The sequence below is a fragment of the Aedes albopictus genome, chromosome 2 (assembly GCF_035046485.1).
Source record: "Aedes albopictus strain Foshan chromosome 2, AalbF5, whole genome shotgun sequence".
Lineage (NCBI taxonomy): Eukaryota > Metazoa > Arthropoda > Insecta > Diptera > Culicidae > Aedes > Aedes albopictus.
In genome coordinates, this window is record NC_085137.1 from 409,886,804 (window position 1) to 409,899,861 (window position 13,058).

At 39.1% G+C, this 13,058-nt stretch overlaps 2 protein-coding genes across 2 annotated transcripts in view; one reads left to right on the top strand and one right to left on the bottom strand.

The window, feature by feature from the left end:
• Positions 1–13,058, top strand: part of LOC109417983 (uncharacterized) — a 515,951-nt gene that overhangs the window by 309,756 nt on the left and 193,137 nt on the right. The gene's annotated exons all lie outside the window — the stretch shown is intronic.
• LOC115258083 (probable serine/threonine-protein kinase DDB_G0278665) lies at positions 6,876–8,679 on the bottom strand. Its single transcript, XM_029858086.2, has one exon. It carries the CDS (start codon positions 8,498–8,500, stop codon positions 7,754–7,756), a length of 747 nt encoding a protein of 248 aa, XP_029713946.1. The 5' UTR covers positions 8,501–8,679; the 3' UTR covers positions 6,876–7,753.

Genomic DNA, 13,058 nt, shown 5'->3' on the forward strand with positions numbered 1-13,058 from the left:
AAAGTCATTGTCCTTTCGATTACATTGGTTTCAGTAACAAAAGTCCATCAATTCGGACATAAGCAAATGGGGGAAATCAATTCATTCATGAGGCGACAACAACTCAGGGCAAATTGGGGTAAAATGGACAGTTATTTGTACCCTCCCGTGAATGATTCTAAACCTTATCGATAAACTGTATTTGTATATATAAAAAATGATCTAGGACTTCATGTACTGCAACCAGTGACATTACAAAACAATAAAAAAGATTATCATTCAGCAGTTTTAGGGGCATGTAGGGCAAAATAGGGAAATATCTTTCATTTATGCGCACTATAGCTGTTAGCTTCCAATTGTAACTAAAACTAATTTCAACGTTCCATTACAGTATCTGTTTCTTATAAATACATTTTAAATCTAATTTTTCTATGATAATAGGGCAAAATAGGGCAAAATAGGGCAAATTGGACAACTACTGAAGATGATTCTGGTGATAACAGATCTAGCGCTTTTTGTTTATGCAAACAAAAAAGAAATTCAAATCAGTAACATTAAAAATCCATTCATAAGCATGTAAAATTGACAATTTTAGCAGTTGATGGGGCATATGGGGCAATATAAGCATTTAGAAAGATCTTTCATTTATGCAACACCTGCAGCTATTTCCAGTGATCTACAGTCGTGTTAGTTGTTTGAAAGTACATTTTGATTCTCTTTTTGTATGAAAAAAGGGCAAAATGGGGCAAAATGGACCACTTCCCGTGCCGTGCGGTGAATGAAATTAGCACCAATCGATTTCTCGTATTTTTTTACGTCAGAAATGGTCAACTTCACGTACCGAAACCAGCGGCGTTAAAAGATCCGTTTTTTGGGTCGATTTTTCCCACTGTGCACTGGCCTAGTAACTGGACACTGCCCGAGCAGGTATCACTTGAAAAATATAGGCCATATTCAGAGTGATATCTGTCGTTTCTGTAATATGGAACGTGAAACCTCGGAACATCTGCTTTGCAGTTGTGGTGCTTTATACACGCGCAGGCAAAGATTTCTAAATAGTGGTTGCTTGCAACCCAGTGAGATCTGGTCTGCAAAACCTGGGAAGGTCTTGGAGTTTATCAATTCCATTGCACCTGACTGGGAGACGACGCGTCGTGGCAGTAGCTGATTACTTGACACATGGTAATTAGCTGGCTAGATGCGAATATCAAAACGGGACATGCCACAAAAGTTCAGCCTATTGGACGCAGTGGCTTAATTTCCCCAACAGGGGAGGAAAAAAAAAAAAAAAAAAAAAGGTCTGAACGATTCTGGTTCTTTGGCAGCCCTGTATCATTTTGGTCCTTTGGTGGCCCTGAACGATTCTGGTTTTTTTGTCAGCCCAGAACGATTCCGGTCCTTTGGCGGCCCAGAATGATACTGGTCATTTTGAGGTTTGGAATGGTTCTGGTCCTTTGGTGGCCCAAAACAGCTCTGATCCTTAGACGGCCCAGACCGATTTTGGTCCTTTGGTGGGCCAGACCGAGTCTTGTCCATTTGTGGCTCAGAATAGCTCTAGTCCTTTGGCGGCCCAAAATAATTCTGGGCCTTGGACGGCCCAGAACGATTTTGGTCCATTTGCGGCCCAGAGCGATTCTGATCCGTTGGCTTTCGACCATCTGTGCTACTGTTTAGTGTTTGGCTTTTGGAGACATGTACCTTCAACGAGTTTCCATGAAATCCGCTTGTTCCCGGGACACTAAGATCTTGTTGGTTCCCAGTACTTACGAAATCTTCCGGCTCCTGGTCTTTGGTATCATCGCTCAAGCTAACTTTCCCATTGGAATCAGGTTTATACATACCCTTTTTCCGTAGAGTTGTCTGCCCAAACTTGTAATTAATTAGGAAATTACACGTTCTGAAATGTTGCATGGATGCCTCATCCACAGCGAAGTACCATTCAACGTGTTTCTCATAGAGAATGTTTCGTTGAATGATCCTCCGTTTGTCTGTGGTCAGGCCGTCATTTTGACTCTCGATGAAAATCCTGATAGTGTCATTGTCGTTGTTCACGCTTTGAGGAAAGAAACCTATCAGCACGTCTAACCGTGGGATATCATCTGCCTGGACAACTGTTAATTCGACGCCTTGCCATGGGAAAGGGTAGGAATAACAGTATCCAGCCAATCCGCCGTTTCCGTGTCCTGATAGTTAATCAATAAATGCCCAGTCCGCTGCCAACAGTTGATGAACTTCGGCTTGAAGGACTCTCTTCTTTGCATCGCAACTTTTTCAAGAATGGACTCTTGTACCATGTCCATCTGTTCCGTGGTCAGCTGGAATTGTGGGTAGTTTTTCGGGAGAATTCCTACCCTCACCCATTTGGCCACTTCACTGTAGGTCGGCTGTTGATTCGCATTTTGCTCGTTTGTTGTTGTTCCTGATCTGATGTTATTCATCCGTTTGTTGACGGAATGGTGAACCTGAAGTCCTTTTTGCTTTTTAGGGTTGGGATTCCTTTAATCTTCACAGAAAGTTAGTGTCTTCAGCAAAGTTGATCAATATGAAAGAGACTTACATAAAATGAGACACTCGTCTCGAAGTTCTGCCACTAGGCGACGCTAGTAAACATGCAAATTTTAGATATCTCATAGCTCAGAATTCTGGTAACTTAGAAAGATGGTGTCTTTGGCAAAGTTAAGCAGTATGATAGAGACTTACATAAAATGGGACACTAGTTTCGCAATTCTGTCACTAGGAGGCGCTAGTTTTTATTACAATATTTTATTAAAGACAGTTTACCAAATAAGTTGGCATTCGTGCCCAAAAGGAGGCGCTAGTGAACATGCAAATTTTAGAAATCTTATAGCTCAGAATCATGATAACTTAGAAAGTTAGTGTCTTCGGCAAAGTTGATCAGTATGACAGAGACTTACATAAAATGAGACACTTGTCTCGAAATTCTGCCACTAGGCGGCGCTAGTGAACATGCAAATTTTAGAAATCTCATAACTCAGGATCCTGATAACTTAGAAATATGGTGTCTTTAACAAAGTTAAGCAGTATTATAGAGACATACATAAAATGGGACACTAGTTTCGCAATTCTGCCACTAGGTGACGCTAATGAACATAACAGTTTGAAACATATCATGGCTCAGAATTCTGATAGCGTAAAAAGACGGTGTTTTGGAAAAGTTGATCAGTTTGAGAGAGACTCACATAAAATGGGACACTTGTTTTGCAATTCTGCCACTAGGCGGTGCTAGTGAACATGCAATTGTTAGAAATCTGATAGCTCTGAATCCTGATAACTTAAAAAGATGGTGTATGTGGCAAAGTTGAACAGTATGACAGATACTTACGAGAAACATGCGACTTGATTCGAAATTCTGCCACTAGGTGGCGCTAAAGAACTTGCAATTTTAAAAAATCTCGTAGTTTAGAATCCTGATAACTTAGAAAGATGGTGTCTTCGGCAAAAATGATCAGTATGACAGATTCTTCCATAAAATGGAACACTTGTTTCGAAATTCAAACTCAATTCACGCAATTCTCCAACGGTCGAAAGCTGTCCTGGCCTCGTCCTTGCAACAGCTGAGGGGTGGGAAAGGAAGTTAGTTGAACACCTAAGAAAGGTATGTAGGGTCCTCTACCCTAGGTGTCATGGGAATTCGGGTGTTGAAAGGTTAAGTAAGATTACGCTTGGTCAACGTTTAGGCGCCAAAACGATGTATAGAAACAAATATACCAAATTAAATTAAAGTTTAGTACTCTCGATGAAATGGAATGGAAGTCGCGTCTCCCGGACATCCAGCAGCAAAAGCACCAAAAATTACCGGAAATCACGCGAAAATGAAGATGGGTGCAGGCACCCCGATGGGAAGAGTATAAACTCTCACAGCAACTGCGATCCTACTCAACACTACGTGATCCGCAAAATCGTCAGCTTAAAAAAAAGTGTTGAACACGGAAGATCAATTTGAAAGCACTTTTCAAGGTAAAATTTGCAGAAAGCACAGCACCACCAGCCGTGTCTCCAATTCAGCCGGCCATATTCTAAACAACGTGGAGTGAATAAAACGCGCGACAGTTTTGAAAACACAGCCACTCGCGCACACAGTCTGATAAGATCTCCATCTTCTGCCGAGATAATCCACACAAAATATGCCACAATATAATGAAATTGTCAATCACTGGTATTTTTTTAAATTCCTTTCAAATTGTGCATTTAAAAAAAATACACAGATTGCTGGATGATGCAAACGAAAATTACAAGCAAATTGTATAGAAGTGTGCGTGCTATACAAACGTCAAATAGTAATTCATAATGGCCGATTGGCCGACAGTGTCCCACGCGGTTTTTCCAAAAGGTGGCAGTGTGTTCATGAAAAAAGACATCATGCAAAAGTTACAACGAATTCCCCCTGAGAGTTACGTCTGTTTGTCTATGCCAAATATATTGAATCAACTTTAATGATCTAAATTTCCTCCACTCCTTGTTTGCGAGACCTAGAACTATGATTTACTAATGCCATTTTTTTTTTTTAATCCAGTTGCAACATCTAAATATAGTTGGTTTGAGTTTTCGGGCATGGAACTTTTGATTTTTGGTCTCTCATCTATCATTCTAGAAGTGAGCAAGTTAACTTTTCGACACTTTTTCCACAGAGAAACAGACGTCACACTCTGCTCGCTTCCCATCGATCACCTTTGCAACAGTTGATTCAAATATTCGGTAGGTGGACAATTGTCCACTTGCAGCGCTAGCATCGTTTTTGCGTCTGCTTGACGTTTACTCACTATCGCCACCTAGTGGTGGTTCGGCCAAGCACAGTATATTTAGCATTGGACGATAACGTTTTCGTGACGATGAAATTAATGAAATTTGTTCTAAGTGTTACGTCTGTTTCTCTGTGCTTTTACTATTTGGGACACTAGTGCTCAGTACAATAGGGCACTGCATGAAATTCTCTCCTTCTTTTTCACTCTTACAAACAATTTGTAAACAACAAGGTCAAGAAACGTCAAAATCCCATACAAAATCAAAACAGTACAGTGCCCTATTAAGATTGTTCTGCTCGATCACACGGTGTAAATATATAGATAACCTACACTGAACAAAAATAACTCCCTATTTTCTTTAAGCAACTATTCTAAACAGTGAAAAAACAGGAGACTGGGGAGACTTGATCCCTGTTTCTAAATTTACCTGAAACTTTAAGAAAAAACACAAAACTAGATCCGATTTCCGCATAAAATGGCAGGTAAACATCTATTGCAAGTTAATACACAACAGAAGGCCTTTAAATTATTGTCAAAGTTTTCAAAAATGTGTTTTTATGGAGGCATGTCTTACGATGTATTTTTCAAAAATGGGTGACACTTGATCCCCCTTTGAGCACATGGTTTATTCAAAGGGAAAATAATTCCAGAGTCTTCCTATTCATTTTCTTTTCGAGTTTTCTTGTATTTTCGATGAATATGGAGTGTTTGAAATTGTAAGATTTCCTTCAATTTTTAAGGATATGCCGTATTTTCAAAATGGGGAGACTTGATCCCCCTTTTCTTGGTTTGTACTAAAGTTATAATTATCTGACACATTTTATCGTTGAATTGACTCGAATTCCAAGTAAATAGAGGCTTCCGAATATATATATTTTTTTTAACATGTATAATGTGTGTGTAATCCTCGAGGGATCAAGTCTCCTCATGTCACTGTTGTGTATACTAAGCTGAATTAATTAAAATATGTTAACAACAGCCTTATTTGAACAAATAAGTTTGAAAGTATTTTATTCAAACTATGTGCTGTGATTTTTTGACACGATTTGATTCAATTTTCACAAAGTTATTGAGATTTTTCGACATCGTCGAAAAGATTTCTGAAGGACTGAAAACAAACCATCAGCCGTTAATAGTAGTTTACGCAACAAGGTGCAGAATGAAGATTTTTACAGCACGAGTTGTACACTTATCCAACGAGGCTTGCCGAGTTGGATAAGTACGACGAGTGCTGTAAAAATCGAGTTCTGCACCGAGATGCGTACATCGTTTTTTGCAATTTCATAAATTACCACTTGAGGATAGTTTTTAACAAAACTTTTTCATCAAACTGCACACTGATGTTCCAAGCCATGTTTAAAAAGTCTGATCATAGCAGGTTATACTGTACAGTTGTCACAATTTTCCAAACCTGCGTCCAGAATGCATCAAAAAGTTGATCAAAACTGAAAACAGTGCTGTAATGGTTCATTACGCAACGCAAATCAGTGCTGTAATGAACCATTACAGCACTGATAATTTGGTGTGGGAAAGTAGGCATTTTCCTATCAGATTTGCGTGAGGTAAAACAGCCTATTACGATGAGAAATTGCAAAAAAAATAAAGCAATGTACAATGGAAATCACTTGTAGCCAAAACATAGTCGTTTGTCCAGGAGTAGTTTTGGAAAAAATAAGCTAGAAGAAAAATGTTTTTGATTCCGAGCAAATATGGAGGGAACAAGTCTGAGACTGGGGTGAATTCACCCGGGTGAAATTCTCTTTGCGCGCACAGTGTGGCACTGTGGTGCGATTTTTTGACAGTTCGAAATGACATTTAGGATATTCAAACATCCTTCTATCAGGTAAGATAGGAAGATTGCATAAATATGATGATTTTGGTGGTGTAAATCAAAAGAGCAGAATTTTCGTGCGCTCAGTGCGGACAAGCCTGCAAGTCTCCCCAGGGATCAAGTCTCCTCAGTCTCCCCTATAGAAGTTATTTTTTGTCTAAAATTCCAAATAAAACTTACTTGGATCAGTGTTCACATTGCAGATCAATCACATGGAAGAGACTTTAGATTTTGGCTTTTTCGAGAGGATGTTCGGATAAGACATGTAAATAGTAAGCAACTGTATTTATATTTTCATTTTTATTAATGATGCAAATTATCTACAAAACAAACGAGATCAACTCGAACATTAGTGCATTGACAAGTCAATAATTACCGTTGATATTTTTTCTTTGATTAGTTTTTACATGATTGAACGACAAGGGAAGTGGACAAAACGACATAAGGAAACACAGTAGAGTAATGTAAATTCTATCGATAGTAATCATTGTAACTCCTTAAAACTCAAAGTTTAGAATTTGTTGGTGTTTTATCAGCTCTGTGACATCTTTACACTATTTCATCCACCCTACACAGTATCGGAATTGAGCTTGAATATTTTTTCGTCTATCAAATGTACAACACATACACTCAATCCACGCATCATTCACATCCTTTTTTAATTAACGCTAGTAGTAAGCTTAACTAGATCACTTAGTTTTCAAACAAAGGTATCCTCAAGACTCCACCGTTTCATATCAATTAATTATATTGGTCAATTTTGTTCTCTTATTCCATAAGCTTTGAATGCCGTGGAGCACTCTATCAATTAAGAGTATTTAATTGCACTTTAATCGTCCGGGTTTCCACAAAAGTCCATCATATCTCAATTCATCACTTAACTTCGTTTTTCTTTTGAATCTTCCTTTTTACAAACTACTTAACACAATACATAGTCCAATCAGTGGCTGCGTAAAAGATATCAAATTTGCAAGGTACCGAATGCCAATTTAGTTGTGTTTGTCCCAAAGTCCTTCCCAAACTTCACTGAAAACGCTTCTCGATCATACAAACACTCATAAGTCACTTAAGTTCGTTCTGCTGCTCTGCGATCCTTCTTCCGGAGGAATTATAACTATCCGTAGGTTTATAGAAGTGTTGATATGGCGACATTGTGGCGCTTAGGCGTCCTGACGTTTACCTAGCGCGCATAGTAGCTACAGCAGATCGAAGACCTGGGAACACGTTGCGTTGGCAGTCCGGAGATACCCCGGATGTAGGTGTAGGAAACTGGTCTACGGAGGATCTTCTTTGGCGGTGGCTTGCTGCTGGCATTGGTGTTGGTCGTTGTGGTGGCCGAAGCACTGTTGGAGCTGAACAACGATGCTTTCGATTCGGCCTTCTGTTTAAGGCTTTTCTGACTGCTGAGGAAGTTTACCGAGGTGCTGCTGCAGGAAAGGGATCGCGCCCTCGGAGGAGTTCCGATCGATAGGCTCTCAAGGAGCTTACGAACCGAAGACCTCCTAGTGGTTCTTCCCTGTTTGTCCAAATTGTTCACCGAGTCAGAAGACGTGCCTGAGGTGTCCAGCGTGGATGTTTGATCTGCCAGTTCAACGCACGGGCTGGATCTGCGCTGTTTTGGAGGTGCTTGGAGGCGATCACTGAGCGAGGAACACGAATCTACCGAGGAACTCCGAGAGTCTTCTTCATGAGCACTGTTTTCGTCATTGGATTTCAAACTTATCTTCCGGTAGATATTGTGAAAGAACCCGAACGATTTATCCTTTCCCGGTGAGGCCGATGACAGTGGCGAAACACTTCTGGTCGAAGGCGTCGGAATATCGATGTAGATATTCTCGCTGCTGTTGTTGTTGTTCATGCCTGCCCCATTAGTAATCCCAGTGCTTGGGGACAGGTTGTTGTTATCCATCTTCTCACAGGTCAACATTCTGGCTTCAATAGTAATCCAAAGCACATTAACACTATACACTTTCTGTTTGAATAGTCCAACTGTTTGCTTCTGATTTCACTGCAAGTAATCTCGGGTAATGTCCGTTAGGAAATGATTGAATTCGAAACATCCGCGTTTCTTTTATAGGCCTCCTCCCAGCATCGTAAACTAGGACGTATAACTACGAACTCTGTTTGAGATGAATCCCAACACGAGCGTTACAACACGAAGATGGATGCTGTGGGAGACTGAGAATTTTTCTCACAGGAGAAAAGGATAACGAGTCGAGTGAGAAGTTTCCCTCAGTTTTGCCGATATGGAGGGGAATGTTATGTTTTTGATTCGGTGAATGAACACGGAAATGTAGGTCAGAGCAGAATTCGGCAGGTGTGATGGAGGCCATTAATCAATGACGAAATGAATAAGTTGATGGGATGACACGTTTTACGTTGGCGCTATTCCTTTGATGTAAACACATTACAACGCCAAGCTACGAAAATGAAGCAATATTATTTATTTTATTTGATTAGCATTTTTATTACAATTCAGTTTTTAATACTCTTTCCTACATCAATAACTATGAGATAAAACAAGTAGGAGCTGAAATTCTATATCAAAAAAAATTAATAATAATTTTATGGTAATATTATGTTAACATGAACCCTTATACATGTTAGATCGTTATTCCTAACCATTAACTATTTTAGAATGATCAACTTAGAGTTTCATTTGAAAATGTTTTATAATTATCTTAACGAAGTAAATAGACAGTGTGTGAATTGAATCATAAAAGTGATTTATTAATTATATTGAGTATTTCCAGTTCAACGCATGAATCCCGTAAACGCGACCTTTCTCGAGTTCGGATTTAAATGAAATGTTGCTCAAGTATGAACTTCTATCCGAAAATGGTTTTTATGTTATTTCACGGTACCTTTTTTGACAACTTTATAAAAATTAAATTCAGGATGTCTCAAAATTGGTCAGGTTCATGCTTTCCCCTTTCGTTTGCGACTAAGGACAAAATCATGGACGAAATAAACTGTCTAGTACACCTTTTTTAAGCTTTTTCCATGTAAGTAAAGTAACGTTAGTTTATTTAAAAAAAATATACAGTTTTTTTAATTGATTAAGATCTCATAAAATGTTATTTAGATGTTAGAGTGACTACTACTACTTAAAGTGAATTGAAACTGTCGGGTGTGAACAAAGATTGGTGACATTCCCCTTGGGCATCCTTCCCCTATCATCGAGGTCCCGTATCACGCCAAGTGATGTTACTGTAGTTTGCTAAGATGGCTGGGAACGGATTGTTCCGGTGAGTTACGCAATATTCACAGAAGCCACACCCGAATTTTTATGAGTACATATCCAGGGAATCAATTGGTGAGGTACGCTGAAAAAGTTATTGACTAGTCACCACCAACGGATAACCAATCGACCAAGTTGTCAGCGACATTCAAAATTTGGTTCTCTAGATTTGTGCCATGCTAGCTAAGACTCTTCTTTTTAAAAAAGACACTACACCGTCTTCAACCAGAGGTTGCACAGACTGAACAATCACATACATGAGACAACGGACAACACACGAAACACCCAGTGGTCCAGTGGAGAATTTTTCGTTTGACGAAAAGCTTTCACCGACTGGAGTGGGAATCGAACCCACACTCCGAGGCTTACGTAACGGCCAGACGACTGACGCCTCTAACCGCACGGCCACGAAGCCCATAAAATGCTACCCATTCGAATGCTACCAAACTATTTTGCGGGAATTTACGGGAAACCAAGTTAGAGTGATTTTATTGGCGAATGAATTTATAAAATTTAAAACCTCTCAAATAAATTAATAATAATTATTATAATTGTTTTAGTGCATTCGTTAATTTTACATTTTTCGTACACACTTCAATATATTTCGGAACTAGCTCAAGTTCATCAAAAATGATAAAATGTTTGATGACGTTTCCATTTCGGATGGATACCAGATAACGAAACAATTTCAATATCCATAAATATCGCGATACCTCAAGCAATTTCGTTAAATTTTCCTTCACTGCCGTTCTGCGCCCGATTACATACACACATTACATTTATTTGTTCAACATCACATTTATGACAAGACCTAATCAACAATAGTACGTCACAATACTCGGCTTGTGGCTACCGCTTTCCATCCTCGGTCGCGCCCAATGCTCGCCAAGTCACGCTCCACCTGGTCCGCCCATCGTGCTCTCTGCGCTCCACGTCTTCTTGTGCCAACCGGATCAGTAGCAAATCCCAGCTTTGCAGGGCTGTTGTCCGGCATTCTTGCAACGTTCCCTGCCCACCGTATCCTTCCGGCTTTGGCCACATTCTGGATGCTGGGTTCGCCGTAGAGTGCAGCGAGCTCGTGGTTCATCCTTCTCCTCCACACACCGTTCTCCTGCACACCGCCAAAGATTGTCCTTAGCACGCGTCTCTCAAAAACTCCGAGTGCTTGCAGGTCCTCCTCGAGCATGGTCCATGTCTCGTGCCCGTAGAGGACCACCGGTCTTATTAGCGTTTTGTATATGGTGCATTTGGTGCGTGGGTGAATCTTTCTCGACCGCAGTTTCTTCTGGAGCCCGTAGTAGGCCCGACTTCCGCTGATGATGCGCCTCCGAATTTCACGGCTCACGTTGTTGTCAGCCGTCAGTAAGGATCCGAGGTAGACGAATTCCTCCACCACCTCGAAAGTATCCCCGTCTATCGTAACACTACTACCCAGACGGATCCGGTCGTGTTCGGTTCCGCCTACCAGCATGTACTATGTTTTTGAGGCATTCACCACCAGTCCGACCTTTGCTGCTTCGCGTTTCAGGCGGGTGTACAGTTCTACCACCGTTCCAAATGTTCTGGCGATAATGTCCATGTCGCACACTGGGGCAGAACGCAGTTATGGACAGACAAAACCTCTAGTGCTTTGGATATCCATCCTAGAGGTTTGGTGTCTTTAGAGAAGTGTCTTGTAAGAGTTTTGACTAAAACCTGGTAACTCAATAACACAAGTTTACAAAATAAAACGAAAATCGTGAACTTCTGTCAACTATCAAAATTTTTGAAGCACAATTTAGTGCTGATTTCGAAACAGACCCTCAAAAAATTTTAAGTAGAACAGTTTTTGAGTTTTAGCTTAATATCGAGTTTTGCAACTTTTCAAAATATGTAATTTACTAAAATTCAAATATATTGCGTTTTATTCAACCAACTTTAAATCTTTTTCCATAAATTAAAAGCTGAATACAATACTATTCGATCATCTGAATACAGGTTTTGCGTCAGGTTGATGAAATTCAAGATTTTGGCGAGTTTTAGGGACGATCTTCTTAAATTTTAGCAAAATTCTTAAAATTTTTTGAAGAAATATATTTTTTTCAATAAGAAAAAACCAACTTAAAAATTCTTTCTCGACGTTTATTTGGCATATCATATGTAGGCGAGTTACAGTAAAAATTACAGCTCAATCGGAGCATTGATTACGAAGAATGAGATGTTTGAAGTGAGCGACTTTGCTTAAAAATAGAACAAAAATTGATTTCAAATCATCAACCTTGTATGGAAAGTCGAAAAAATTTCCGCTCTACTGTAATTTTTTTCTTTCGCGTTTTCGAACTCAGGGCATGATTCTACACCAAAAATGATCATCAGCTTACCGAGTTCAAAAATGCTGTAAACTAGTGTAATTGATCTAGATAAGTTGCAACTGATCTAGATCAGTTTTAGCTTTTTATAGAAGCGTCATAGAAGAAAACTTTTTTCTGCAAAGTTGTTCATTTTGATATTTTTGACATTTCTTCCGAAGACACTTATACTCTATAATGCACACGAAAGGCACAGTGCATTCGGCTCCAAAAGGATATAATATATTTTACGATAATTTCAATCTGTGAACTGCAGCAAAATTCTCGATATGTTCCATTGCTCTCTCGCTACGTTTATCAGGCATATGTTCTAAGATAGTTGAACACATAAAATTAGTTTCACCACCTTCCGCTATTATATGAGTATATATATACAACAATATTATTACTTGAGGTCCCTTTCAATAAAAATCTAGATATACATTCATGAGGAACATATTGACCTAAAAAACGCCAAACCAATTTTATTAAAAATGTGCTTCATCACAAAAATTCTCCAGGCAGCAAAAAATAATCCAAAAGTTGTTTTCCATCATGTTAGGTTTAAAAAAAATTGGCCTCAATTGCTAATTTTCATTTATTTTCGTGGTGATTTCATACTAGTATATAGCAAAAGCCCCGAGTTACCCCACTTTTCTTTCCCCACTGTATCGATGCTAATGGTATTGACATGCTTCGGCCAAAAAATTAGCTGCCTTCGCATGCTGCTTCATGAGTTATCAAATAAATTGTAAATCACCTCTTTTTTGTTATTTAAATAAGAAAAACCTTCAATTTCCGTGATTATGTAAGTTTTTGTTATAGAATAATCTTTTTCTTATATATTTTTGCTAACCTAACGTTCGAAATTTTTATCTGATTTTTTTACTTCAAAATATTGATCAAAAACATTTTTT